We start from the raw sequence: 25,828 nt of genomic DNA on the forward strand, positions 1-25,828 counted from the left end.
TCGCTCGTACCTTGCTCGACTGAGAAGGTGTGTCTTGCTCGGTTCAGACCATATACTATGTCATGCACACAGCCTGACGTGGGCAGCTCGGGCAAGTTTTGCGGGATCTCGGTTCTACCACCTCATTTATCTCCTGTGTCGAGCGTCGCATGTGCTGTACGAACGATGGTGGTGATTGCCTTCCTTCAAGCAAGACGATCCGATTTTTTCTGTGGCAAGCAGGTGAGTAGACGCAGGCGAGGCAATTTGATGGCGCACACTCACGGAAAACCACGGTATTATCGACGTCGAGTAAGCAACTGTTAATATTGCATGCTCGCCGGAATCCTCACTAATCCTTGTTCTGTCTTCCCAGAATCCCAAGTGACGTTTCGATTAAAGTTTGCCTCATCCATCATTGCACCTCATGCACCACTCGCCATATTCACGTGGTATTTGACACAGAGCCTGTCCCTCTGATTTTAATTGTGTACATCCGGATTTACTGACGCAGCGTTTGAGGCTTTAAAGAGCCCCGGTGTTATTTCTGATTTTCACCTATGATGCACATAAAATGTGAGTGGTTTACGGAAAGCCTATTCTCGGAGCCGGTACTTAGCTCTACGATCTATCAGAGCCGATCCTTCGTATGATGGCCTCCGTCTCTGAGTTTCTTAAGCTCGCGCCGAAAGAGCTCCAGCGCTGACGTTCCGCCGTAATCCCGTTTATGAATGAAGAACTCTCTTGTGTCTCTCCCAGCTCGAATTTGACTTTAAGTTTTGTCAACGTTGTGTGTCTCGACCGTCTCCTCTCCAGCGGCGCAGTGTCAGATGCCAAGGATTGGCCATCGGCAGCTAGTATGGGCGGCAACGCAGCCCGCGCTGGCAGATCGCAGTCCGTTCGTAGTCATCAAGCGCCGCACCTCCCCTTCAAATAGACAATCCCCACTCGCGACCGCGCGTTTCGTGTCGCTTCAGCCTGAAGTGCCCGTCCAACAGACACATGCGTACAGTGCAGCAGAGACGACACCGAAGTGAGATTCCGAGATTGCTCGGGTGCGCGGACTGCCAGCAAGCAGTGCGCTTTCGCCAGAATTGCAATGATGGGAGCACAGCCCCACCCGCGTGTCGAGCGCTCCTTTGGGCGGTCTGCGCGTTTGATGAGAAGACCATGAGCGACCGTGACCAGCCTGCCCGTGGAGGTCGCCGCCAGCCTCGAAGCCGCCCGGGGCACCCCCGCCTTCTCTCTCCCCGCCATCGCCCCCCCACTCGCGCCCTCCATGCTCCCGACGACCCGCAAGGACGCGAGCGGCTTCCACGCAAAGCCCGACACCGCGCTGCTGTGCCTGCGCTTCCTCGCCCGCCGCTACCTCGTGTTCGGCATCACCGGCTTCGTGCTCTTCTCGCTCTTCCTGCGCACGCTCTACGTGCGGCGCGAGCCCCCCGCCCCGCTCCCCGTCCCGCACCTCGATCCCAAGGACCAGACCCCCGCGGAGCGCTGGCCGGGCATGCGCCTGCCGCCGCTGTACCCGCAGTACCTCCAGCACGAGCACCGGCTGCCACAGCACCGCTGGGACGCGCCGTCGCATGTGGGGGAGCCCAATATGTTCTGGATCCCGGGGCATAGTGCGGGTGCGTCCCTTTTCTTCTGTCACTGTGTCCTCGATCATGCTGAGACGCGTGATTGCTGGTGGCAGGCTCCGGGTGGGGTAACATCATGCAGGAGATCCTCCTCAACGCCTTTCTCTCCTACAAAGCGAACCGCGCGTACGTCCCCATTCATCTCGCTGCTGCGTGCGCCCCCATCCCCCACGCGTCTGACTGCCCGCCATACCCCGCAGATTCGTGTTTTACAACTACACATGGAACTCGGACCTCTCGCAGGACTACTCCGACTACAGCGGCAAGCCGATCCCGTCCCGCGTCCCCCTAAGCGCGCTCATCCGAGGTGTGTACTTCCATTCCTGTGCGATCGCTGCGAACAAGGCTGCGCGAAGATGAGAAGAACAGAGCAAATCCCGTGGCGTTAGTGGAGGGTCGCGTCCGGGTGCGATGAACCCGTAATTCGGAAGTGGACTGGCCATTTGGTTGCGAACCCCAGTTTCTGGCGATGCGGCAGCGGAAGTCGAGCCTGGGTACGCCGTGCGCAGGCCCGCTGGAATTCTGTTGTTTCGTCTGGTCGCGGGCTGCTCGGACGGCGCGCTCGAGCCTCGGAGGCCGAGCCCGCGACCGAAGGCCGAGTGCGTCCCTGTGACCACGCGCGATGAGTGCGGGTCCCCTCGAAAACTCGATGTTCTTTCCGATGCGGGCATGCCCGCTGTGAGAATCATACGCACTATGCGTTTTGCTGGTAAAGGCATTTCCGAGGCAAAAGCCAGACGCGCCAACGCTGGAGGTTAGAAGCCAGAACTTCGAGAGGGATATACAGCTTCTTGCTCACTGCGCTGGTCACTACATACTGCTTTACGAATCTTGTCTCGCCCGTTCTCGCACTGACATACACATTCCAGGTCCGATCGTGGGTGGAGTATGGCCCTCTGGCGTTAACGCCCCTCTCGCAGTGTCAGAAGAATACTGGCATCACGCCTGCGAAGGCCGCAAGGTCGTAGTCCCACGCGCAGACGTCCACGACCACGTCTCGACGTGGTTCGTCGACGCGATCACCACCGGCTGGGTTAACAAGCTGCACTCGCTCGACCACGAGCAGTGCATCGAGGCGGGCGGGGACGGCGGCCCGCCCTATACCTGGGTGTGAGTAGCTCGTGCAGCGACCGTGGCCCTGTAAGCTAACTCTACGTATCTGTGTATAGCACATTCGGCGAAAAGGACGCAATGCCCGGAATCTGGCCCGAATTCCGCACATCGCCCATCCTAACGCACTTCGCGCACTCCGCGCTCGTCGAGCTCGCCTTCGACACAAACCGCGAAGTCTTCTCCCCCTCCACCATCGCCGAGCCGCCCCTCTCCGCCGCGCCGCTCTCCCTCCCCGCCGCACAGCGCTACCCGGAGCTCCCCGGGCTGCTCGTCCTGCACATCCGGCGCGGCGACTACGAGGGCCACTGCGCGCACCTCGCGCGCTGGTCCTCGACCTACCTCGCGTACAACACGCTCCCCGAGCTCCCCGACCGCTTCGACCCGCCCCCGGGCGGCGCGTGGGGCGAGAACACGCCCGAGAACGTCGCGGTGTACATGCAGCACTGCTTCCCGGACATCGAGCAGATCGTGCGGCGCGTCGAGGACGTCGCGCAGACGGACGCCGCGCGCGGGCTCGAGCACGTGTACATCATGACGAACGGCGCGGTGTCGTGGGTGGAGGAGCTCAAGGCGGCGCTGGGCGCGTCGGGCCGGTGGAAGAACGTCGCGAGCAGCCGCGATTTGGTGCTCAATTGGGAGCAGAAGTACATCGCGCAGGCGGTGGACATGCTCATCGGCCAGCGCGCGCAGGTCTTCATCGGCAACGGGGTGCGTGGTGTTCCTCTTTTGTTCTTGTGTCGCTGGCGCTGATACCGTGCCGTCCAGTGGTCAAGTCTGACAGGCAACGCCGTCGTGATGCGCATGGCAAACGGATTCCGCCCAGACAGCACACGGTTCTGGTGAAGACACAATACCCGCCATCTTGGTCAAGTTTTCCGCGTCACGCCAAAAACGATCGAAGGCCGCTTTGGGGCGCTCCGCCCGGCCCTCTCATGGATATACCACCCCACGATATAGAGCGCGGGCTCTACGCCAGTCATTTGGGCTGGCGCTGCTCTGGGCATGACCTAACGTAATTATGCGAGGGCATGTATAGATATAGCACACTATAATATGCTGCTGTTACAGGGACGCCTCGGGATGTAATGGGAGCGGTTCATGATCATGCATACAGATGATGGACGAGGGAGACGCGTGAATACAATGAGTGTGGTGGATGGGGTAAGGAGGGGGAGCGTGCAGCAGACGTAGGTCGTGCAGTATATACCCAAGAAGGTACGGCCGAGACAATGCGAGAGGTTCGATGAGTGGATGATGATAAGTAAAAAATGCATGCATATGTAGATGTGATCAGTTCAGATGTCCCCTGTCCAGCGTCGTTAGGACCCGCCTTGCCGCTATTTTGTAGGCGCGGCGGGGGCCACGGTCGGATCCTTCCAGTCTTCCACGGCGACGCCCATATACTGCGGCAGACGCTTCCACACGTCCCGCCGTACGTCCAGGTCGCGTGCGTGCAGCATCGTGCGGCACGGCTCGCACAGCGGCCAGAGCTCGACGACGTCTTCGATCCAGTGCTCCCACGAGTCGAGCGCGGCATAGCCCGCGATGTCGCCAATAGGGTCCTTCTGCAGCCCGTCGAGCATCATGTTGAGGATCTCGCGTAGCGCCCGCTCGCAGCCCTTGGACGTGCATTGCGGGCTCGCGGCCGGCTTGCATATCGTACATGCGCCGCGGGTGCTCGCACGCACGAGCTCCGTCCGGCCGCGAAGCACGAGCTCGAGGTCCTTCGGCTCTAGCCGCTCTGTGCTACCATCAGAGCGCTCGACGCCGGAGGTGAGTTCAGCGTCGAGCTGGCAACACAGGTAGAGCGCAGTGGGGAGCACTGAGTCGGTGTGGGTGAGGCGGGCGAGGTTGATGGCGGTGATCGCGTCTTGGGGTGTTACATGCAGGAAGAGGTTGCCGTCCACACCGGCCGTGTCCCAGACGGTGAGGTCGTTCGTAAAGTAGAGTTTGAGATGATGCATGGCGCGAGCGTGCAGGTCCTCGACATGGTATTTGTGGGACATGCGCACGAGCGCGGCGAGTTCAGCGAACTCCATGCGCTCCCCGGGAATTACGGGGAATCTATTCCGAGCTCAGTATGAAGGGTGTTGTCAGGGACAACATACGCACTTTCGTAGCCCACACATCACCCGCAGGAGGTGACGGAGGTCATCTGGCGGGTCGGATATGTGCACGACAGGACAGCTCTCCATGGTTTCTGAGGTGGAGGGCTGGGCCATGGAGAAGAGATCGCGGAAGATGATGGAGTGTCGGGTAAGCAGGCCGCGGTAGACACGGAAGGCGGCATCTCTGCATAGGAGGACGATGTTGCCGTCGTCGAACCAGAGGTCGGAGTCGCGTTTGACAGAACCACTAAGGGTCGCGAGCTCAGCGGGGAGCGAGGCAGTATGCTCGGCAATGTTGACGCGCCATCGCTTGACAACGCCATTGGGGGACATCAGGTCTCTGGCGCGGGAGGTAAGCATGCGGCGTTTGCCCATGGCGGGGTGTACGGCAGTGACCGTGGAGGAAGAAGAGGTAGGGGAGACGCACGGCGATTTGGACCTGGAAGCAAGGTGCTCGTCGGGCTCTGGCTCACGGTGGTTGGCGAGGTCGGGGAAGATGATCTCGGCGTCGGGAGACTGGGGCCACTCGTGGGGAAGGCTAGGCGAGGGCGTGCGAGAGGGAAGGGGCGTTATGCGCTGGAGAACGGCCTTGCGGAGACTCATCGTACGCTACGGCAGACGACGTTCAGCGCTCGGGGTGAGAGAACAATGCGGAGTGGCACTCGCTTCGGCTGTCGCCTCGCATCGCCTCGCCAAAACTCCAACCGCGTCCTAATTGTCCACGACTCACGTGATCGAGTTTTGCCCTTTTATGGCAGTTCCCTCGACGCGTTCGTGCCTGCCACTCAGAATCGGCGAATTGCTCAGGCCTGACCGCGTCGACGCGTCTTGGGGGGACGGAAATCGCGACATGGGGAGAGAAGAGGAGTAAACTTGCGATGTCAAAACAGACACTCTCCCTTTATACTCGCCTCGCCCTCCCTGCTTCTGTGAAGAGCTCGCGACTTCTTTCTTACTTCACCCCTCTAAAACGGGCCATCGCACACAAAGGTCTGGAAAGTGCCTCGAAATATGGACATGGCCAGCATGCTAGCATTTTCAGAACGGCGTCATCGTAACGGTACACAGAAATATAACGAGGTCGAAATTTTAGGAAACTCCGAGTCCTGAGAGGCTATGGGGCGGCGTGTTTGCGGGATCTCTCAACAACGTTCACGTCAACCTCGCAAAGGGGCGAGAAAAATGCGTCATCCTCGCCGATAACATCGCGTACCTTCAAGCTCAGTGGAGGAAACCCCCACTCATTACGCATGCGCAAGGCGTTAGCCAAGCGGTCCCCTAGATCCTGGGTGAGCCGCAAGCTGACGAGCTCGAGGCACTCCAATGCGGGGCACGGGAAAGGAAGGGTGTGAGGGAGGTCCCCACCAGGGCGCCCGAGGGCGTCGAGAGCGTACGCCAGGTCCTCGACGATAGGCCTATGAAAAAGTAGGAGGCGGAGACGGGGAAGCCGACAGAAGACGGCGTGCCAGTCTAGGGCGAACGCCATCGATATCGATGGTAGGGGGCCTCTGGTCTTGATGACCTCGAGTGATTCGAATGCAGCCGTGGGCACGCAGGGAAGCATTATGTTACGCGATTCGTCCGTCAGCGTCAACGCGACGGTAGGAGCGTGGGCCGGGGAGAGAGTGACGTGGGTGTTCCCATTGTCGGCCACCTTCAACGTCACGCCTATAATCGCAGCCAGACCTGGGAGACGGCGCCGATCGGGAGGGACGGCTGCGATGAAGGGGCTTATGGACGGCCCCTTGGACCACAAAGACAGGGTGTAGCGAGTGAAAGCGGGGAGCGTGAGGTGTGAGAGGACGCTCGCGGCGAGCTCCGGCGAGAGCCCTTCCACCGAAAACACGGAGAGCAGCGGCAAGGCGACGTCCCATGCGCCGTCTTGGGGCGGTGCACTGCCCTTAAGGTCCCCTTCCACGCGGAGGCGTAGCTCAACCAGCTCAGGGCACCGTCGGAGGATTGAAACCAGACGGCCCACGGTGAGCCCGGTGTGTCGCGACATGTCGAGGTCGAGGACGGTCAAGTTGCAGTAGACGCCCGAAGTCCACGGGATGACCATCGGGCGCAGGTGAAGATAACGTAGGGAGGGACTGAAGCACGGTGAAGTTGTCGTGGCCGCTTCATCTTTGATGGGGGGATGGTATCTCGGATTCAAGCCCAAAATCTCGGCCCACCTGCCGCTCGCACCAGGCCCAAGTATGCACAAGGTCTCGAGGTGCGGGGAGTGTCTCCACGTGAGCTGTTTCGTAGCCTGTGCCGCAGCTCCGAGGCCCCTGGCTTCCACTATAAGCGAGCGGAGACGGCTCTGAATATTTGAGAGGAACCGGAAGTCGGCTTTCAAGCGGGGATCTTGAAGACGGATATTAAGCAGAGAGTCCCTAGCGCGCTCGATGAACGAAAGCACCCCGTCGCTCGACAGACTCGTGACGACAATGCTGCTCCAAGGTTCTGAGATGCCCAGAGCGATTGATCGCCATCTCCGACAGACGTGAGTGAGGGCAATGAGGCTGCGGCTCGAGCGTGGGTCGGATATGAGGCTGACGTTGTTGAAGATCTGAACGAGGAGTTCGGTGGGAAGGCGTTGCACGCGGGCATGCGGGTTTCGGTCGTTGCGCATCTCACGAAGGCGAGCGATGGTGTTTCGCAGGTGCAGTTCGTATTGGTCGGCGGCTTCGCAAAATTCCTCGTAGGGCAACAGGTGGAGTTGCCTCAGATCCGGCTCCGAGTACTGTTGTCGTATGCCTGAAGCAGACGCATGCCCCCCATCCGGATGACCAGACGGCTTATTTGCAACCATGATCCTATAGTGACACTGTCAGAGGCTGAAACAGCGCTGGCATTTTCTTTGCATACCTTGAAATGTGAAATCTCTGAGGTGGTGACTGGGACGAGATCTATGGGAAATTGCTGGTTACGGAGAAGATGCAAGCTTGGCTGCGGTTTCAACGTACCAGTCGCCGTCTCCCATTATGGTTTCTTCGGCGCTCAGTCCGATCCCACGGTAGGTCGAAAAAACTTAAAGGACCCAGTGGGCGAAAACTGGTAAGTACTCTCGAGGACTTCAGAATATGCATTAGCCTAGCGCGCCTTGCTCACGCTTATACCACAGAAGAGAAAAACATGTGTCCCCGTGATGTTACATGTGTCATGAAGTCATGTATGTGTCGTGATGCCCATAGATGCGGAACAAACGCTAACATCTCGTGAGTCCTCGGGAAACAAGCTCGTTCCCCGCCTTGATGAAGAAATAGTCGCCTGCAGACCAAAGCCCAAATATAAACGATCTAATTAGTCCGACCAAACATGCAAGGGAAGGGGGCGTACCATATACGATGCCCGTCAAATTGTTCTGCACGGGGTTGTTCACGGTCCCGTTCGCGAGCAGGCTCTGCCACTCTGGGCGCCACGCGAGCTTCGTGTTTGCGTTGAGCATCTGTGCAATGGCATATTTAAGTGCCACCCCGCAGAGCGATTAGCCAAAGGAATGTACCTTGATGACCTCGTTGGTGTAGTACACAGAACCAGTGATGTTCAGGATGGAAAGTTCCTGGTCGGCAAGCAGCAGCAGGGCACTGGCTGCGATCGTCGCCGCAGACGAGTCCGCAGGGCGGGGCGGTACAACAGGTGCGTTGAAGTCCCTATGTATCAATCAGCCCCGCGTTTCAAGACATGCGGCTGGCTGGGGACAAACCAGGGTATGATGCCGTCAGAGGGCGTGTTCGTGATCCAGTACTTCGCCATCTTGCGGGCCGTCTGAAGGTAGTCGAACTGGCGGGTATGCTTGAACACTTGTGGGGAACATCAGACCGTATCCTGAGGGCCCGGGGAGAAAGCATACTGTTTGCGAAGCCGTAGATTCCCCATGCTTCGCCGCGGCTCCACGTGCTACAGGCAGCATCAGTCGGGGTCAGTTCTGCTTAGCACAAAAAGGACAATGAGATGCACCTGTTGTCCGCATAACCTTGCGATGTACGCTGGCGGATGACCGCGCCAGTAGTTGAGTTGTAGTCAACGACGTGAAATGAACCCCCTAGCGACAAAGTTCCATCATAAGTTGGCTATTTTGGGCCGAGTCGCGTGTAACCCGCGTACCATCTGCGCGGATATGGTTCACCATCGTCTTGTCCGCATGTGATATGGCAATATCGCGCAGCGTGTGGTTTCCGGTGAGTGCCTCCGAAGCAAAGAGAACCTATTGTAGCATATTTAGCGTCACCTCTCTGTACGAGGTGAGTACATCTACTATGTACCTCTAGATTCATCATATTATCGATGATGACCTGAAAGAGTGGTCAGTGCGAAGCGGTGCGCATCCCATTATAAAACATACCTGAAAGTCTGTCGGGTCTGCAGCATCCCAGCTTCGCGTGCATCCCACGATAGGGCTAAATCTAGCAGCAAGCGCAGTCGCAAACTTGTTGACGGCCTCGATAGCTGTCGTATTTCTCGGATTCCTGCGAGGTACGTCAAAACATGATTTCCAGCTGGCTTGTCATCCAAACGAACACTTTGAGTTCATCCATGAACGGATAGCTGAGGAATCCGACGTCATGCCCTACGCCCGTATGAGTCTCGAGCGGGATTTCGCCCGTGCTCCACGCGCGTCCAAGGGTGAGCCACTGCGAAGCGCTCCCCGCACTAGAGCCACAGAGCTTCGTGCGTTCATGCATCGCGTATAGCGTGGATGGGAAGAAGCCGGCGGTCCATTGGTCAGGAGAGAACCAGATCCAGTCGCCTTCGGTACGGTCCGTGTATTGCGGGTACTGTGGTGGGCTCGTGAGAGATAGTGCTGTCTTGAGTACCTTCTGGGATACTAAGGGAGAGAAGAGCTCCGCAGAAGGCGACACGAAGCCTGTCGCTGCAGATGAGACTCCTCCGACAGAAAGCGCTACGAAGAGAAGGCTGAACGCAACCATAGCTAGCATGAAGCTCCAGTGAAGAATCAGAGCAGAGAGGCAGACATGCAGAGACAACGGTCTTATAAGCAATTGTCCAGCATGTTCAAGGCACGCCGAGCGATGGTTCCGATGGAAGAAACAGTCCACAGAACGGAGAGCACACTTTTGCAGCAACTCGTGACGCTCTTCAGGAGCGTCTCCTGAGGCAGCCGGGGCGGAATGCCGTATGAATGCCGTGCATAGGTAAATCTGCCGTGTTCAAGACATCTCGTGTGCGGGCAGGAGGGTGCAAGGCAACGGGACCCTTAAGTTGTCTCGCATGCTCCATTACCGAGCCATCGTCAGCCACCTCATGTAGCATCCACTGAGTCAAAAACACTCACCGAGCGAACTTGAAAGGGTATCCTACGATCCATGAAGTTCGACGGAACGTCGGGAGAATTCAGGAGTGGGCGCATGATTGAGTCACGAGGCGGAGCGGCGAAGAAGTTCCACATGTAGCCGCATCATAGGTGTCAGTCTAAGTGTAGTCCTATATTGAGCTCTTATCGCCTCTGAAATGGGATGTTAAGGGACAGAAGACAATACGCCTGGCCAGGCGTGGATGAGATTGCCACAATATGGTTCAAGTTGCGGTCGGCCGAAAGCACGAAGGTATTTGGCGCCGTGGTGGTGGCGGATATTGCGAGATCTGGCTGGCTTGTTCTCATCTTATCTTATCTCCTAGCACTGCCTTCTGCCTTGAACTTCATTCACCCCCCGGGGGCGCGCACAGGCCACCACGACCCAACCTGACTGAACCTCCCGTATAGCCCACGGTAAGTTCTATGCGAAGTACGGCCTCAAAAAATAATCCTATTGTATCATGTTTCATGGCTAAAACATATTAGGAGCTGCGCTAATTGACTCCAACAACATTCTCCACTCGATTGAAGTCCGAGTCGTGCAAACACTTCAGGAACGGGACCTATCTTGACGACAACACACGTATCTGAGAAACCGATTTTGTGTCTACACTGAGTAAATAAAACACTATAAAGTGGATCATCCCGCTGACCGAATATTTTGTACCTCCAGGATGTCGTCTCAGCCGCCGGAAGCCAAGGCTCCGTTGCCCGCAACCATTTTGACCGCGCTCCAGCAGTTCACGTCTCAGGACTCTATTTCATCGAGCTCGCTCCATCCATTTGCATCTAATCCGGAAGAAAACATCGCTGCCTTGCGAAAACTTTTGGACACCGCCAATCAAGCGGCACTCTCACTCAACGCCCATCTTGCCCTCCCGTTATCCAACCCGAAGCTTTTGTCGCTGTATCGACAAGGGACGAACATATCTCATGCAGTTCAGCAGGTGCGGTTGTATCTCCCGTAATGCACGCCAACAGCAATGAGTATCGCTGATGCCACTGAATCCAGGCGGACCAGAACGTGCGCTATGTCGTCAGCTCATTGAGAAAACGAGTGGGCATCACATTTGGAGAAGACATTCCTCTCGAACGGACACAACTTCCCGAATGGTTCTTGAAAAGGCTTCTGGAATGGGGCACGTCGGCCGGCATGGAAGCTTTCAACGACCCAGAACGCGACGGGCACTCTACCGTCGTCCTCGGGGGAAAGGTTCTCGTTGTCGACATCGTTTTCTCTGTGGACCGCACAGACCCTATTCGACCGATTGTGTGCGTCACCACCTGTAAGACGTCGTATGCTATCCCAAATAGCACGGCCACCTCGTCCACCGGAAACTCGACCTCCTTGGACGGCTTTTTGGCAGAAGCGATCCGCGCGTTCCTAAACGAGGTTCAGAAAGAGGATGCCCAGCGCGATAGTGTCGAGGCCGCGCGGCTGGGAAACCTGCTTTCCGATCACCTCACATACCTGATGAAGCTGGATCATCTGGCCATCAGCGAGGGCGACGGCGGCCTGCGATGGTTTAGTTTCATCGACCGCATGTCGGTCGACGTCGAGAAATTGGCCAGCAGCGAAGCAGACGCCCTAAGCAGGTAAGCCGAACCATATATGTGCACGTCGTATCGTACACTCATGCGCTAGCGCAGACAAGAGGCTGGATCCAAGTTCCCTCTTGACATCTTCCTCATGCGGTCGCACGCTCTGCCATTACCCTACCTCACAACACCGTCGATATCATTCCTCACATATCTCTCCCCCCTCGCCTACCTGAAACTCCTGCGAACGACACCCACCTCTCCTGCAGAGGCCGCTCACCTCCCCAAGCTCGATGTCCCATTCCAACACTTCCGCAAGTTCCTCACCTCCCATCCGCGGCCACATGGGGTAACCACGGCCACCCTTTACCTTTCCCCCACCGCCCCGCCGGCGTACCACGCGGACTCGATGTCGATGTCTGCCCTTGACACACGGTCCTCCTCCACACTCGTCCCAAGCGCTGCGGACATGGAGCACGTCTTTCCCGCGGCCCGCGAGGCGCAGGGCCCTCAGGGCCAGCAGTTCACGTGGTTGCTCGACTTCACGGAGGGCGGGAAATACCCCGGGGTCGTAATGAGCCAGTCGCGGATGCACGAGATTGAGCTCGCGGTGAACCCGTTCGGCGCGATGGACCATCTGCAGAGCGTGCAGATGTTGCCGTTCGGTTCCGGGAGTTGGGTCGATCTCTTGGTATGTGGTTTCGCTTTCTGGCTCGCTGCACGAATGCTCAACCCTTGGGGCAGCTCAACTCGCAGACAACCATCTCTCCGGAAAGATACACGACTGTATTCGTGAGCTAATCCATTGGCCATTGCATGCTATATCGCTTAATCGTCCGCACTTCCAGACATCTCCAACAGCGGTACATCCGCCACTGCAATTGCGCCTGACCACGCCCGATGAGCCAGGCTTCATGCTGGAAGCCGTTCCGGTGCGGAGTCTGAAGGAAGTCTGGAGCATCTTGGAGGTACTTCCTTCGTCCAGACGTAGTTTCTCCAGCGATACTGATTCGCCCACACCCTAGATCGTGCGCGAGCAGTGCTGGCTGAACGAGACGCTCACCAGCTGCACATGGATTCCCGAGGGCCTCACCCTCCCCGAAACCGACACATCCGACGATATGGAAGTCACAGAGAGCGACCTCCAGTCCGTGCTCAAAGGTACGTCCCCGCCTCACGCTATACCCCAACCCACACTCACCGCCCCCATTCCGCCGCGCGCGCAGGAACGGTGCAGCCGCGCAGCATCCCGGTGAACGTGTACCTCCCCGCGCACGCGCCCACCGACGCGCTCTTCGGCGGGACGGACATGGACGCGTTCGCGCTGGGCGGTGCGGGCCCGACGCGGCGCGCGCGCATCGTGATGACTGCGCCCGAGCGGCCGCCGATCTCGGGGCTCGTCGAGATTGGGGTCACGTTCGACCCTGGGCGGCCGCGCGGGGTTGCCGTGGACATCAGCGGCGCGATGGGCGTGGACCTGCGCGTGGACGTGTTGGAGGAGGTGTGCAGGCGCGGCGGCGTGTTCGGGCTGCCCGGGAGGGTGTGGAAGAAGGCGCATGAGATGCTATGAAGCTTAAAACACGTCGACATCTGCACCTCACACTTGCCGGCCATCCAGAAGCAGGCCAAGTTGTACTGTCACTGCCGATCACGATGCTGCTCGCATATATAACAGACGTGTGTTGATCCCGAATACCCGTTGCAATGCACGTACATTGACATATTATATGAATCATTCGAGTATGAGATGCCAGCAGGACGTAGCCCATCACAGACGAAAACGGCCACCATCAATATTAAGTATCATCATGGTTAGTGTGATCGTCCTCCCCCCCCTCTACAGATCACACATCGTCTGCCTAGGGGAGACAAATCATCATGGCCTTCTAGCACTAGCTTTCTTTCCCTTTTTGCCTTTGATCGGAACTTCCTGGCCGTCATCACCCTCGCTGTCGTCTTTGGCGTTGATGGGACCGGCGGCGTTCCTCCCTTCGAGCGACCATAAGGAAGGTATTACGGAGGGCTCCTTCGCCGCCCCGGGAGAGACTGCGAAGCCGAAGCTCGAGAATGATGATGGTCCGAACACACCGTTCATGGACGACGTTGCTTTGACTGGAGGACCTGTAGTGCTTTCCGAGGAGGTTCTCTGTGAAGGTGGCGCAGTGGCTATACGAAGACCAAGCAGGGAGCGCAAGAGGGGCCCGGCGTGGGGTGCTTGTCCCATCAAGACCTTGTCGAGGGCGTCTTGCAGGGAGGCCTGTACCCTGGGGTCAGAGTAGTTCTGTGATAGGTACGAGACCGCGTGTTCCCGCAATCGGTCGTATCTGTGCGTCGCAAAATCGGATATTCAATATGCAAGAACTCCAAGACCGTGACCAGTGCCCAGCTGCACTTACCTCGCGAAGAAGCGCGAAAACGCCTCCTCGACGATGTTGGCTGGGGTCAGGCGCGCTAGGATAGCATTGTAGGCAAGGTCCTGCAAATTCGCGATGCCGTACTGCACGAATCATCTACTCGTTAGTATATATCTTTGCGCATGCGATCAAGCAGAACTTACAGACTCCGCTAGACGATACATGGACTTCGGAGAGCAGAGCGGCGCTTTCGTAGCACCCCCAGCCGTGAGCATTGAGAACTGCCTTTGCGATGCGCCCGCTGAGCGAAGGGGCATAAAGTTGACTTTGCCCGTGTAGAGATAGAAGACACACGCGCATAGACTAAGATAGAAGCGATCAAGATGCCGATACCAGTCTATCAGTGTAGGCCTGCACAGACAAAGAGCGGAAATTGACTCACGTTTTGTGTGCGACGCTAGGTAAAAGGATTCGATGCTGGGGCGGTCGGCCCTCAGCAAGATGCTTCTTGTCCTCGTCCGGAGCGCTGGGCTCCTCGTCCTTGCGTTTTCCCTTGCTATCGGGGGTCATGGGAGGTTTCGAGCTTCCGGGCGTGGGTGTATCTTCCGCTTCCTCGCATTCGTCCAGGTCGCTGTCGGACTCGTAGTCGTATTCATCCGCAAGGGCATACTCGCGGATAGCTACAGAGGGGTCCGCAGTGACTTGGCTCTCCGCGAAGCCTGATGTCAACACTAAATAATATGGTGTCTTATGAGTCGATCAAGCTAGGATTGTATGTGAAGACCGTGACGAAGAGACTCGTACATTTTGCGAAGTGCTCAGAGTCTTTCAAGATGGAGCCTATCGCGAGCACTGGAAGAGGATGTCCGATCTTGCTCGAGCCATCGCCGAGATAGACTGTTCTGCGTGTGAAGGCATACAAATGCACGTCGCGAAACTCGGTTTTGGTAAGGGATTCTTTCAAGGCTCGTTCTGTCGGGGAGAGCTCCGATGGGGGCCCAGAGTTGCCAAGTGAGGACATTGCAGAAGATGGGAGGTGTCGAGTACTGAGAGTCGACTCGCGACTTGGTTGTATGTTGTATAAGGGAGAGTTTGATTTGCCTGCCGGCTACCACGAGGTGGGACGGCGCTGCGGTAAGACGTACGAGAACATCCGTCTCCCGCACGTTTGTAAAAGAGAAGTCCAGTTTGATTGATATGAAGCGCAGTAATCAAAACCGCTGTTCAGTCATGCTGATTGTCGCAAGTGTCGATGACTGCACGAAATCCAAGCCGTGAGATGAGAAGAGCGCTCGCGTGAGGCAACACCGGTCGACCGTCTCCTTCAGTGAAGCTTGTACGCCGACGTCCTGATAATGCTGCGTTATGACCGACACGGCATACTCCCGCAAACGGTCGTACCTGCCGTTCAAATATATGGTCAGATAGCTCACAGGGCCTGTCAACGAGGGAGTCAGGTGCACGTACCTCTAGTAAAAGCTTGGGGGAGCACCGCGGTACCCATGAATCCGTCCGAGACCACCTCCGTCTGAATGGTGAGGAAGGTAGACTCGGAGATTCGATGCTGACCTTGCCAGTGTACAGGTCAAATACATAGGCACGCGTCAACTACAGAATCATCAATAAGTTGGTCTGCAATGAACAGCCGATGCTTACGGTGCGCCGCCTGGGACCTTATTAGACTCCGATGATGAGAGTGTGTCGACCGCTCGGGTCCCCTAGAAAACACACATCTACTATATGCCAGAAGAGTATACAGAAGGGTATTGTAGAGTACGCTATGCAACAGGAAAGCACCAAAACCGTCCGTCCACGCCCGCCCGCCAGCCGCGCCGCGGCGTCCTCACACGCTCGCCACGATCCTGCAGAAAAAACCAATCAGTCAGTAAACACGACAGATGGATGTTTGAGAGAAGGGACGCACTCCTCGGCCTTGTTGAGCGCTTGGAGCATGGAGACGACCTCCTTGCGGCGGTTGACGACGAACTCGGACTCCTTGAGGAGCTCGTCGAGCACCTCCGGCTTGTAGAGCTCCTGGAGCAGCTCGCGCTGCAGGTTCTCCTTCGAGTGGTTCACGAGCGTGAGCGTAATCGCCTTCGGGACCATGTCGATCATCTCGCGCTTCACGATGTTGAAGTACGAGTGGATGAGCAGTTCTGCAGCGCGACGGGGCATGTCAGTTTAACGGACGGACGGGGACAGGAAACAGGGCGGCACGCACTGATGACCTCGGTCTCCATCAGCTCCCTGTCGTTCAACGCTGCCTGGGGCTTGATCACGGACGGGGGCTGTATATGGGGTGAGCTTCAAATCACACAAGGAACGAAAGTCAGGTGTGCTGACCGCCTCCATGATCGCAGCGCCCTTCTTCTTTGGCGCCCCCTTCTGGAAGAACGACCCGAAGAAGCTTTGCTCCTCCTTCGCGTCGACGTCCAGATCGCGGTTGTTGTTGAGCTGGGCGGAGGTGACCTTGCCGCTCTTCTCTCCGTGCTGTGGCTGCTTGTTGGCGTTCAGACGGTCGTTGACGAGAGCCATCGCCTTGTGGCCGTTCAGGAAGTCTGGGTGCGTCGTGTTCACGTAGCAAGCTTGCATCCTGTGCGCGAAGTGTGTAAAAGCGCTGCACCTGTATGCGGCAGAACCGACTACTTACGCTACGAGGTCGGTCACAAGCTTGGTCGTAGGGTTCATCGAGTTTTTGAAGAAGTTAACTACAACGGAGTTGAAGCGGTCCCGCAATTGGGGGAAGCGCCTGAAGGCTTGCTAGTGGGAGGTTAGTGGACATACTCATTTTACCGTTACGGAAGAGACATACAATCTTGACCAGAAGCTGACTGAGAATACGGATCAACTCGTCGTAGACGAGCTGGCAGCATTTGAGGGAGGGATCCTCAAGCCGCCGAATTTGTTGCTTGACGATGATCTCGAACGCTTGGGTTCCGACGAAGAGAGAAGGGGTCGAACCCTACAAAGAGGATCAGCTCGCTGTCGGAAACAATCGCTGGATTGGACTGACCGAAGAATTATACAGGATGGTCCGGATGTCGCCGTCCTTCACCTGGTCGAACGGGTCGATTGTCTTGATGCCATTGTTGAACAGCTCGTGGAACACGAAACTGATACGCGCACCACCAGAGAGCTCGTTTAATGACAAGTCGTTGGTGTTACCGTCGATGGTTGTGCGGAAATCGGAGCAAAACTCCGTGATCACAGAAAGCACGATGTTCGCGGAGTTGCCCTCTCCCAAGGCGCCACCGAGAGTTTGGAGTTCTGCGTTGAACTTCTGCTGCTGTTGCGTAATACGAGCTTTGATGTCGGGCAACGTATTCCGGATGTGCGCCATGAGGATCTGTTGATTTCACTTAACGAAGCAAACCATCCACGAAAGCGTAAAGTACGCACGACATTGAGCTTGCGCGCCAAGAACGGCGTTCCACAGTACTGCGCCTTGTTGGCGTACGAAGGATGGGTTTCAAAGTACTTACGCTCGTGCTCCAGAGCAGCACTGATGGCCTTGCCTTGCTCGATATCACGTTGCCCACGGTTAACCACAGGAACATAGCCCAAACGAAGAGGAATGACACGGCCCGCGAGGATATCGACAACGTCGGTACCCTGGTCCCTACATGTCGTCGTTAGGTATACCTTCCCCAAGACCATATGAAGACAACTCACATCAAGTCAACCTTTGTGAGAACACCAATAGTTCGCTGACCCTCAGGGTCGACCTCCCGCGCTAGCTTCAAGCCATCCGAGTTCGCCAAATCTGTGTTGGCCGCAGTGACGGCAAGAACGATACACGCTGGCCTCGAGATGTACTTCAGTAGCATATCCTTGATTTGCTTCTCGATATCGCGCGGCTGGTCGCCCACAGGCACCTTGGTTAGACCAGGAAGATCGACCAAGGTCAATGTGAGGACATTGGGAGAGTAGATGCGCAGATTAATGGGGAGCGGCGAGATACCCGCATTCTTGCCGGTCTTCGCCTCCGTGTCGCGCACGATCTCGTCTCGGATTTTGTTGAAGTCGTAGAACTTCTGTCCAGGGAGATGCAAGAACTCGCCCCATTCGTCGGGGTTGGCAGCGGTGTCGCCTCCGGACTTCAGGTCCTCAGTGCCGTTGGCTGTGAAAGACGTGAGTATACAATGACTATCGTTGGATAAGAGGCGCACCCTTGCCGTTTGGGGACCCAGTTGGTTTGCGGTTGATGAGTTGCAGAACCTGAGCCCGGCTGGCGTTAGCTCCGAGCGGGCACCAATCAATATCAGTCGTACCAGAGGTCTCCGGGTTACGATACCCGTTCCTCGGGGCAGAAAATCACGTCCGACGATGTTCTTAGGGTATCCAAGGGTCAGCCGGATAGAATTCCGGATCGTGTTTCGCAGCGCACCTCGAGCACACTACTCTTGCCACTACTTTGACTGCCGAGCACACATATCTGCGGAAGGTCTATTTGGGACGCGGACGAGCCGACCGCGGAGAAGACGTCTTGGAGCTTGTTTACAACGTTGACAATTTCTGTTCCGAGACCAGAGGTAGCCATGGTGGAGGACGAGAGGAGAGGATGATGGAGGGAGAAAGAGAAAGCGAGAGCACGCTGAAGTCGCCGTGGCTTGACACAGCCGCGTGTCGCGTCCACGGGCGCTTGCTCCGCGCAGCTTGACTTTCATCGCCTGCTCTCATCTTCTGCTGCTGCGACTCGTTCCCTCGCTTGCTACGCAACCTCCGACACAGTCCGCCGCAGCCTGCGCAGGGGAGGCAGGCATGGTGCGGTGACTGGGAGAATGTATGAGGTGAGCCGCACCATTGTCGATCTACCTCAGGCGTTCATACTGACCTTCCAGCAGATGCCCTTACACCTTACACACGAGTGAAGTTGTTCATTACCAAAAATCATATATACCTCACGCCCACGCCTTGATGGGTATTCAACATGTAGGTATTCTGCAGGCTCTATCAGGGCCCCCGACAATCCTCCTAGATGCTCTACGCAGTGCCCGGACCAAAATGGACCTTCCGGGAGCTCCGATATACCGTACACAGAGCGGACCAACAAGGGGCTTTCTGGATGCGCGAGGCCTTACATAACTCGGACCAACCTCTGGTTCATAGGGTACGGTGATTTTGGCCGGGCTAGTCAGCCCCGGTAATTCACGCTAAATGACCTGTCTTGCCTTGTTAACCATGTTAAATCAGACCTTTCACTACTGGGTCGCCGGGGAGCGAGCGAGGACGAAATATGCATCCCTAGCATTTCTGCCAAGGCGATCTGTTGGTAACACAGGAAGATTCGGTGAGCTCGTTGTATAGGTCGGCATTGGCCACCCTAATCCACCGTCATGGTCTCCTTAAACTGCAGTTACCGCCCGACCGCAATTCAAGCTTCCAAGCTTCGATAATGCTTTGCAGCCTCTGTAAAGGCGTATGACCTCCCACTGGCCCCTACCACTGTCATGTGGTTTTCATCGCGGCCTGCCGTCTTGCAGCAGAAATTCGAGGAAGTCAAAGCGACCAAGGTCGGTAAAGTACCGTCATTCACATCCGTGATATTTCAAGGAATATATACCAGATCTGTGAGAGTGACTCTCACTGGGACCAACGACTCCCACTGAGAGCGAGTGGCAGTAGTGAGAGTCACTGAGCCAAGAAACAATGTGGTCAGATCGCGCATGCGTCATGTTACCGCGATCACGACGTGTTGCGTTGCGCTCGTCGAGTACGAAGACTGGGTGCTCTGCCCCACAGAACTGTGGCTCCGCGCATGTCTGCAGACATACCTCGGGCTCGTCGCGCGCAGGATCTAGCACGTGTGGCGCGACGCGTTACGAGCGTCGACCACAACGTCTTCCCCGCCGCGAGGAGCTAATTACGGCCGACCTGACATGCTCGTTGGACTACATCCAACCGCGTCCGAATGGCCAGTGTCTTCGTTGATTTATATCATGTCCACTCATCGAGTCCGACTGCATGACATGCACCAGAAGATGAGCCACACGAGCTTGTCTGTGATGCGTGGCTGACAGCTATACACTCGGGTCCCCGGGATATGCCGGAGGCATTGCTCTGAGTGGGAGTTGTTTGTCTCAGTGAGAGTGACTCTCGATGTTTTGGTCGTCACTCTATTCCACGCTCGGATGGACCTCTGAGAATGACAGCTAATTAGCTGGGTAACTAGACCTCAGGTCCTGATTCACCGCATCTTGCCAGTGCTTCAGGGAGACATTTGGAGTCGCGTCGAGCCAAAGTTTTGGTTTTTGAAGGGCCATGGTTGCGGTCGCGCCACTAGTGCGATTGCGCGCGACGTGTTACGCGTGTCGCCTGCGAGCCTTTACGAGCACCTCACGACTGCGGCTGGGGAGGATGCGCCGCCTACGGCATTTTGGGGTAAAATGGTGAGTTCGCTGTCCCCGTTTAACCCGCCTGTGAAAGTAAGTAGTTTCCGAAACTTATCCTTACCAATTCGGTAGCTCTCCCTCAGGGGTCCTGTTTGCTCTATCGTTGTTCGCTATTCATGACGTCCGCCGTGCGAGAGGCGCCGGAGATTACCTCATGCCTGGCAGGGTCGCCTGGCGGGCGGAGAAAGAAACTAACAAACAGCGCATTGTTCTCCTCCTATAAAAGCTTGCTAGGTTCACGGGGTTTCACATCTTCTTCCTCCACGACGCGTAGCCTGACCACATCATGAACGCGCCCTTCACCACAGCGGACAGAGCGATCGCGGCATCCTTGGACCCATGCGATGCACGCGACGTTCGTTTGTACGCGTATTCTCGGCGGACTACCTCTCCAGGCTGGCAAGTGGCAAAAATCGACAAACCGCTTCCTATCATTGCTATGAGCACCGTGCTTAACCAAACGGAGCACTTCTCCACTTGTACGTGAAATCGCTTGATCGATGTATCCAGTTGTTGCTCACGTATGTCCTGCCATTCAGTGCTCACCGCCGGCTTTGCCGAGACGGGCGGTAATGCTCTTTCGAGCTATGGCCCAGATGAAATCGCCCAAATGCAAGCCGGAGATTCCGAATATGACTACGAGTGTGACAGCGATCTGGATGAAGTAGAAGGAGAGGACGATGGTTCAACCGCATCTCCGGCGGCATCCGACCACACTTCAAACCTGAAGGGTAAGCAGAAAGACGCAGCAGGCGTCGGGTCTTCTCCTCCCGTCAAGTACACTATCCTCATCCCCAACATCGCTTTCAAAACGTGAGCGAATCCTTTAATATCTTGAGCGACTTGTTAATCGTTCAAACACTGTTACTACACAGCTTACGTGCTTGCGTGTTCTACCTATACACGGGAAAAGTGCACTTCCTTCCGTTGTCTTCGGCGCCGTCTGCCGAAGGAGGCATACAGCGGGACCACATGGTCTCTGTCGCTCGCAAATCAGGTCTGCCAGCATGTTCGCCGAAATCTCTCTACCGCCTTGCGGATGCGGTGCGCCAGGCTCTCTCTTTTCTGAGCCTGTAAACTCATTCGAAACTATGCTGGCACAGTACGGGTTGAAGGACCTGCAGGTTGCTGCCCTGAATGGCATCATTTCCTATCTCTCACCAGAGAACCTTGTTCAAGAATGCTTTTCCGTCTTCTTTTCCATGTACGTTCTTCCATGCTCGCAATAGTGCAGTACTCAAGTCCCGCTGCTACACAGGTACGATGAACCCCGCCAGCGCGCGATGATCAAGCTTCGCAAGCTCTATGATCACCCGAAAGTGCAGGAAGCACTGCCCGGGGTCATGTCCAAGCTAGTAGCGGGCGAACTACCGTATGCGACCGCCGCTCTGCAAGAGCTTGTCACCATCCGCGCAGGGCGCACCGTCCGCTTCGTCGAGCCCCAAGCTGCATCTTCATTCTCTGCCATACTGCAAGAGAAGTTCGCTGCAGCGGCTGAGCCCCCAGTGACGTCGGAATCGGAGGCGTATCCGGACGCACATTCGAGGACCCCGACGCCGCCTTCGTCCTCTTCCTGGGCATCCTTCAAACGCGCGCGCAACAACTCTCCGCCCTCCCCATACAGAGGCGGCTTCGACGAGTGGGGCGTCCCTGGTTTGTCTATGGACCATCACCATCGGCACGACATGTCCGGTCCGAGCTCTGGGCGTTGGTGATGCGACGTCGCACTGTAACGCATCCAGCTGCAGCACGGATCTTATGAGGACCCATGGGATCGTTCTCATGTTTCTGCGATGCCCACATGTAATATCAAGTATTCTCTACGCAGCGGCTACCTTCAGCTTGTTCCTTTTTCCATCTCACACAATATATTCTTTTGACACGGCGGAAGTACCGACGATCGGGATGTGCGATTGTATATCGCCTTTCTTTTAAGTGCATGGTGCACTCAAGGAGCGATCGGTAGTCTATCTGATACGCCGATTAGTGCGTCAGCTCACCCCGGGATATCGACAGATATTGCTGCCGAACTTGCGTGTACAACGATTGTCGAGGTTATGTTCACGCGTCCACGTAGATGCAGGAGGATATTGAAAGTGCGTGTGCGCGTGATAATGTCATTGTACAGCTATGAGCATATGTGCATATAGGATGGTAACGGTCGCATAACGAAGCCAAATGATACGGAGGAGGTGCCGCCAGGCTGCGCTGGCGGCCCATTATAAGAATAGAATTAACCGTATGAAGGGAGTCGTGGGATGGAACGGAAGTGCAAGTCGTGGACGATACAGTGCTGGTGCGAGAGGGATGCTGGTGCGAGAGGAAGACTGGTGCGAGAGGAAGGATGGTGCTACAGAATCTCTAGAGGAGGTGCGGGACTGCGCGTATGCTACAATGTTGGTCGGGCCGGAAGGTATATGCGGGAGCGGGAGCGTGGTGGACGGAAGCGGGCGGCATGCGGGGGAAGAGGCGGCGAGAATGCGTGTGCGGGGACTATAGCGGCCGCAAAGGGGCGTCGATGCAGGGGGAAAGGAAGGGAAGGGCGAATAGGTGGTGGGAACAAGGTAGGCGGCCGTGCGAGGGCGGCAGGCCTAGTCGTCGAGGAGGAAGTCCCAGTCGATGGCGACCTCGTTGCTGCGCTTCGCGCACCAGCCCAGGCCGAACGCGCGTTTCCAGTTTTCGCGGCAGCGCGCCTCGGGCTCGCCGCGGTGGATGTCCCACATGCGGAACGTGACCGCGCCCGCGGTCTCCACCACGACCTCGTCCTCGCCCCCTGGAGCGTCCAGCGCGAGCGCAAGCGGGAACGCGCCGCTCCCACTGCCACGCTTCTCGCCAACCGCACGCCCGTCGGAGACGTAGATCTCAGCGAAGCGGTGTGCGGTGTGCTCGGACACAGACACGACGGATGGGCGGCGCGACTGCGTGAGGCAGACGTTGCGCATGATCCTGTTCGTGAAGCCCGCGGAGAAGGTGACCTTCTTGCATGTGGACGAGCGGTGGATGTGGCCCTTGAAGTCTGACGGGAGCCAGATCGTGACGTCCGCATCGGATGCGGACTGCACCTCGAGCCTGAAGTTCGTGGTCCGCGAGGGCGTGAACTTCCGGCACTACGATGGGCGGAGCGAGCATCAGTTAAAACGTCCGGCGGGCGTCGTGCCGGGGCACGTACCACTTTCACTTTCATCGAACTGCCAGAGTCGGATCCGACGTACATGGACAGCCGGTGGTCGTAGGGCTGATTGTGCGCGCGATAGTGCGGCAGGACGAGGGAGACGTCGATCGCGCGGTCGTCCGTCTCGAGAGCGAAGTCGTGTGACGCGTGCTCTCCCGCGCCCATGTATTTTACTCTATGTGAGCCCGTAGGCTGCTCTAGCAGGCTTTCTGTACTCATTGGGTACATCGATCCCTGCGCATCTGTCAGTTACATGCGCCCATCAACAGCGGGGGGCAGTGATCAAACTCACATGCGAGCAAATCGAGGACATGGAGCTGATGCGTGATATTGACGAAATTGAACGTGGGTGGACCGGGTCGTAAATGCGGAGTGGAGAACAGAAAACCGGGCGGGGGAGGGGGGGAATGTGCTGTGTGGACCGCCATGGGGATGGAGGATATAAGAATGCGGATGTTGTACGAGCCGCCTTGTGCCAAATATGGGAGCTGTTGTACTTGCCGATGGGACCCGGCAATCCGGATCGCACGCAACGCTTACCCTCACCGTGTTTGGAAAACAAAAGGCAGTACTGGGACAACGGATCCCTCGACTGCCCTGCGCGGCGTCAGCTCAACGCTCGTCGCCGTCTGTTCCATGTGCAGGCCACCGTGCATCATTGCCGCCATGATGGCCCGTGTCCCGCCCGGGCGCCCACCACGCGTTTTGAATCGGGCTCTTGGCCGCCGGCGTTATTCTTTCCTGCACCCTCAGAGATGCGCATCAGTGATGTTTGCGATGTCCTTGTCGGTGTACTGGAGACCCTACCAGGAGCGCACTGTGCCACCTATTGACGACGAGCGCCAGAGTGCCCGGCGCGAGAACATTGCAGCAGGACAATAGCGCCGCCCGAAGCGCGCTAGAGGACCCGTCTGCGCGTGGGTCCGGCGTGTTGTTGTGGCTTCCATTCCCGTACAACGTCTTCGCCGCGCTTAGAACAAAAGGGCTCCCACGCCTGGCAGACCGACAATGCAAACCGGCGACAGCGAGCTAGCCAGCAACAGCCCTGCCTATGTCCACTTCGCGATCTTCGACGCCACATGACTAGGTTCGTGCTGCGGGTTCCAACCGCAAGCGGCGCCTTCGGGCTGGCATTGGCAACGCGGTATCCGCGTGCGGTGGGCGGACCATGGCCTGTGGGTACCCGTCGTAGCGCGTCTCGTAAGTGCGGCGGGTTGCAGACTGTGGATGGGGGTAGGACTCCTCGGAGATGATGTCGACGGTGTTGTTTTGCACAGCTGACAGTCGCACCACACAGCGTCTGAGGTCGGAGTCGGCGTTGCGCCTCCTGTAGGTGAGTCGGTCATTCTTCCTCCTGCTGTGCCTTCTCCTGATTCACCGTGCGTATTTTGGTGCGGCATCCCGTGACTCTCGGCGCTGCAAGTAGGCGCGGTGGACGTGTTGATTTTGTACTGCGGATCATACAATGATCGCCTATTGGAGGTAGGTTTGAGATACTTGACGCGCCCGGCGACCGTCGGTGAGTGCATTCGCAAACCTCGACCTCGGCCAGCTCGCTAAGCGGGATGATGAGTGCTTGAAAATATGCGTTGGGTTCGGGCTGGCTACCATCATCCCGAACGCGGTGTTGGACAAGGCCCAAGTGAGGTCGGTGCTCGGAATTAATGCTGTACGGTCCCGCCGGTTTCTGCGAGACACGAGGGTTGGAGAAGATGGCTTTCACACCCTCTCGGGAGGCAGTCGAGTTTCTGGATACGTTCCAAAGGCGTGGCGTAATCCCCTGGGCTGATGTTTCACCCCCACAGACTGCCACCGAGGTTCCGATCCTAGAACGGCCGGGTAGTATATGTGGCGTGTAACCGTGCGTTCTCCGAACTTTTCGCACTGTGACACACCTAGCAATAGACCGTCTCACAGGCCTAAATTTGAAGCCGCGCGTCGTCGCTAGCTGCTGGCATGTCCGACCCGGCCACAGCGCTCAATAGGGCGCACATTTGCGATGACGGACTAGTTGTTGAAGACCGGCCGCAGATGGGAAACCTGCATATGAATACCCAACTGAGGTTTAGGACTTCCTGCCGCCGTGGCGTGCTCCGTTAAGTCGATGTTTGATCTCTACGGACTGTGAACGGGTTTGATCCTGGGACGACCGGGTTGTATCTGAGGTGGGTCGCCGTGTGTTTTCCGGACCATCACACTGCAACGTACCTAGTAATAGATCCTCCTGAG

General features: G+C 57.1%; 9 protein-coding genes across 9 annotated transcripts; 4 read left to right on the top strand and 5 right to left on the bottom strand.

The window, feature by feature from the left end:
• Positions 1-1,329: 1,329 nt before the first annotated feature.
• On the top strand, positions 1,330-3,835 carry TRAVEDRAFT_146423 (uncharacterized protein). The gene is made up of 6 exons (XM_008038772.1): positions 1,330-1,610; positions 1,676-1,745; positions 1,820-1,926; positions 2,489-2,729; positions 2,789-3,440; positions 3,498-3,835. The coding sequence occupies exons 1-6, from the start codon at positions 1,487-1,489 to the stop codon at positions 3,573-3,575; spliced, it is 1,272 nt and encodes a 423-aa protein (XP_008036963.1). The 5' UTR covers positions 1,330-1,486; the 3' UTR covers positions 3,576-3,835.
• A 55-nt stretch (positions 3,836-3,890) lies between these two features.
• TRAVEDRAFT_165825 (uncharacterized protein) lies at positions 3,891-5,456 on the bottom strand. Its single transcript, XM_008038773.1, has 3 exons — positions 5,268-5,456; positions 4,845-5,180; positions 3,891-4,796 (listed from the first exon to the last, which is right to left on the bottom strand). Exons 1-3 carry the CDS (start codon positions 5,441-5,443, stop codon positions 4,070-4,072), a joined length of 1,239 nt encoding a protein of 412 aa, XP_008036964.1. The 5' UTR covers positions 5,444-5,456; the 3' UTR covers positions 3,891-4,069.
• A 2,517-nt stretch (positions 5,457-7,973) lies between these two features.
• On the bottom strand, positions 7,974-9,756 carry TRAVEDRAFT_57902 (d-4,5 unsaturated-glucuronyl hydrolase-like protein; the record flags this gene model as incomplete). Its single annotated transcript, XM_008038297.1, has 10 exons — positions 7,974-8,095; positions 8,165-8,273; positions 8,331-8,478; positions 8,532-8,628; positions 8,679-8,725; positions 8,786-8,870; positions 8,933-9,032; positions 9,091-9,120; positions 9,171-9,294; positions 9,347-9,756. 10 exons carry the CDS (start codon positions 9,754-9,756, stop codon positions 8,034-8,036), a joined length of 1,212 nt encoding a protein of 403 aa, XP_008036488.1. The 3' UTR covers positions 7,974-8,033.
• A 1,060-nt stretch (positions 9,757-10,816) lies between these two features.
• On the top strand, positions 10,817-13,375 carry TRAVEDRAFT_71063 (uncharacterized protein; the record flags this gene model as incomplete). Its single annotated transcript, XM_008038774.1, has 7 exons — positions 10,817-11,089; positions 11,155-11,738; positions 11,793-12,372; positions 12,426-12,473; positions 12,530-12,649; positions 12,707-12,842; positions 12,908-13,375. The coding sequence occupies 7 exons, from the start codon at positions 10,817-10,819 to the stop codon at positions 13,249-13,251; spliced, it is 2,085 nt and encodes a 694-aa protein (XP_008036965.1). The 3' UTR covers positions 13,252-13,375.
• Positions 13,376-13,557: 182 nt separating this feature from the next.
• TRAVEDRAFT_46013 (uncharacterized protein) lies at positions 13,558-15,056 on the bottom strand (the record flags this gene model as incomplete). The annotated part of the gene is made up of 5 exons (XM_008038146.1): positions 13,558-14,005; positions 14,078-14,178; positions 14,239-14,398; positions 14,478-14,766; positions 14,840-15,056. The coding sequence occupies 5 exons, from the start codon at positions 15,054-15,056 to the stop codon at positions 13,558-13,560; spliced, it is 1,215 nt and encodes a 404-aa protein (XP_008036337.1).
• Positions 15,057-15,755: 699 nt separating this feature from the next.
• TRAVEDRAFT_165834 (dynamin-like GTPase VPS1) lies at positions 15,756-18,594 on the bottom strand. The gene is made up of 12 exons (XM_008038775.1): positions 18,423-18,594; positions 18,307-18,366; positions 18,205-18,253; positions 17,708-18,155; positions 17,435-17,654; positions 17,049-17,381; positions 16,848-16,997; positions 16,686-16,795; positions 16,379-16,628; positions 16,257-16,323; positions 15,960-16,191; positions 15,756-15,897 (listed from the first exon to the last, which is right to left on the bottom strand). Exons 1-12 carry the CDS (start codon positions 18,573-18,575, stop codon positions 15,879-15,881), a joined length of 2,091 nt encoding a protein of 696 aa, XP_008036966.1. The 5' UTR covers positions 18,576-18,594; the 3' UTR covers positions 15,756-15,878.
• Positions 18,595-19,051: 457 nt separating this feature from the next.
• TRAVEDRAFT_28256 (uncharacterized protein) lies at positions 19,052-20,385 on the top strand. Its single transcript, XM_008037944.1, has 4 exons — positions 19,052-19,145; positions 19,229-19,325; positions 19,392-19,548; positions 20,208-20,385. The coding sequence occupies exons 3-4, from the start codon at positions 19,486-19,488 to the stop codon at positions 20,316-20,318; spliced, it is 174 nt and encodes a 57-aa protein (XP_008036135.1). The 5' UTR covers positions 19,052-19,145; positions 19,229-19,325; positions 19,392-19,485; the 3' UTR covers positions 20,319-20,385.
• A 328-nt stretch (positions 20,386-20,713) lies between these two features.
• Positions 20,714-22,142, top strand: TRAVEDRAFT_19359 (uncharacterized protein; the record flags this gene model as incomplete). The annotated part of the gene is made up of 5 exons (XM_008037829.1): positions 20,714-20,906; positions 20,967-21,240; positions 21,303-21,471; positions 21,531-21,631; positions 21,686-22,142. The coding sequence occupies 5 exons, from the start codon at positions 20,714-20,716 to the stop codon at positions 22,140-22,142; spliced, it is 1,194 nt and encodes a 397-aa protein (XP_008036020.1).
• An 876-nt stretch (positions 22,143-23,018) lies between these two features.
• Positions 23,019-23,818, bottom strand: TRAVEDRAFT_119464 (uncharacterized protein; the record flags this gene model as incomplete). The annotated part of the gene is made up of 2 exons (XM_008038776.1): positions 23,019-23,534; positions 23,597-23,818. The coding sequence occupies 2 exons, from the start codon at positions 23,816-23,818 to the stop codon at positions 23,019-23,021; spliced, it is 738 nt and encodes a 245-aa protein (XP_008036967.1).
• Positions 23,819-25,828: the final 2,010 nt, after the last annotated feature.

This window comes from Trametes versicolor, assembly GCF_000271585.1.
Source record: "Trametes versicolor FP-101664 SS1 unplaced genomic scaffold TRAVEscaffold_4, whole genome shotgun sequence".
Lineage (NCBI taxonomy): Eukaryota > Fungi > Basidiomycota > Agaricomycetes > Polyporales > Polyporaceae > Trametes > Trametes versicolor.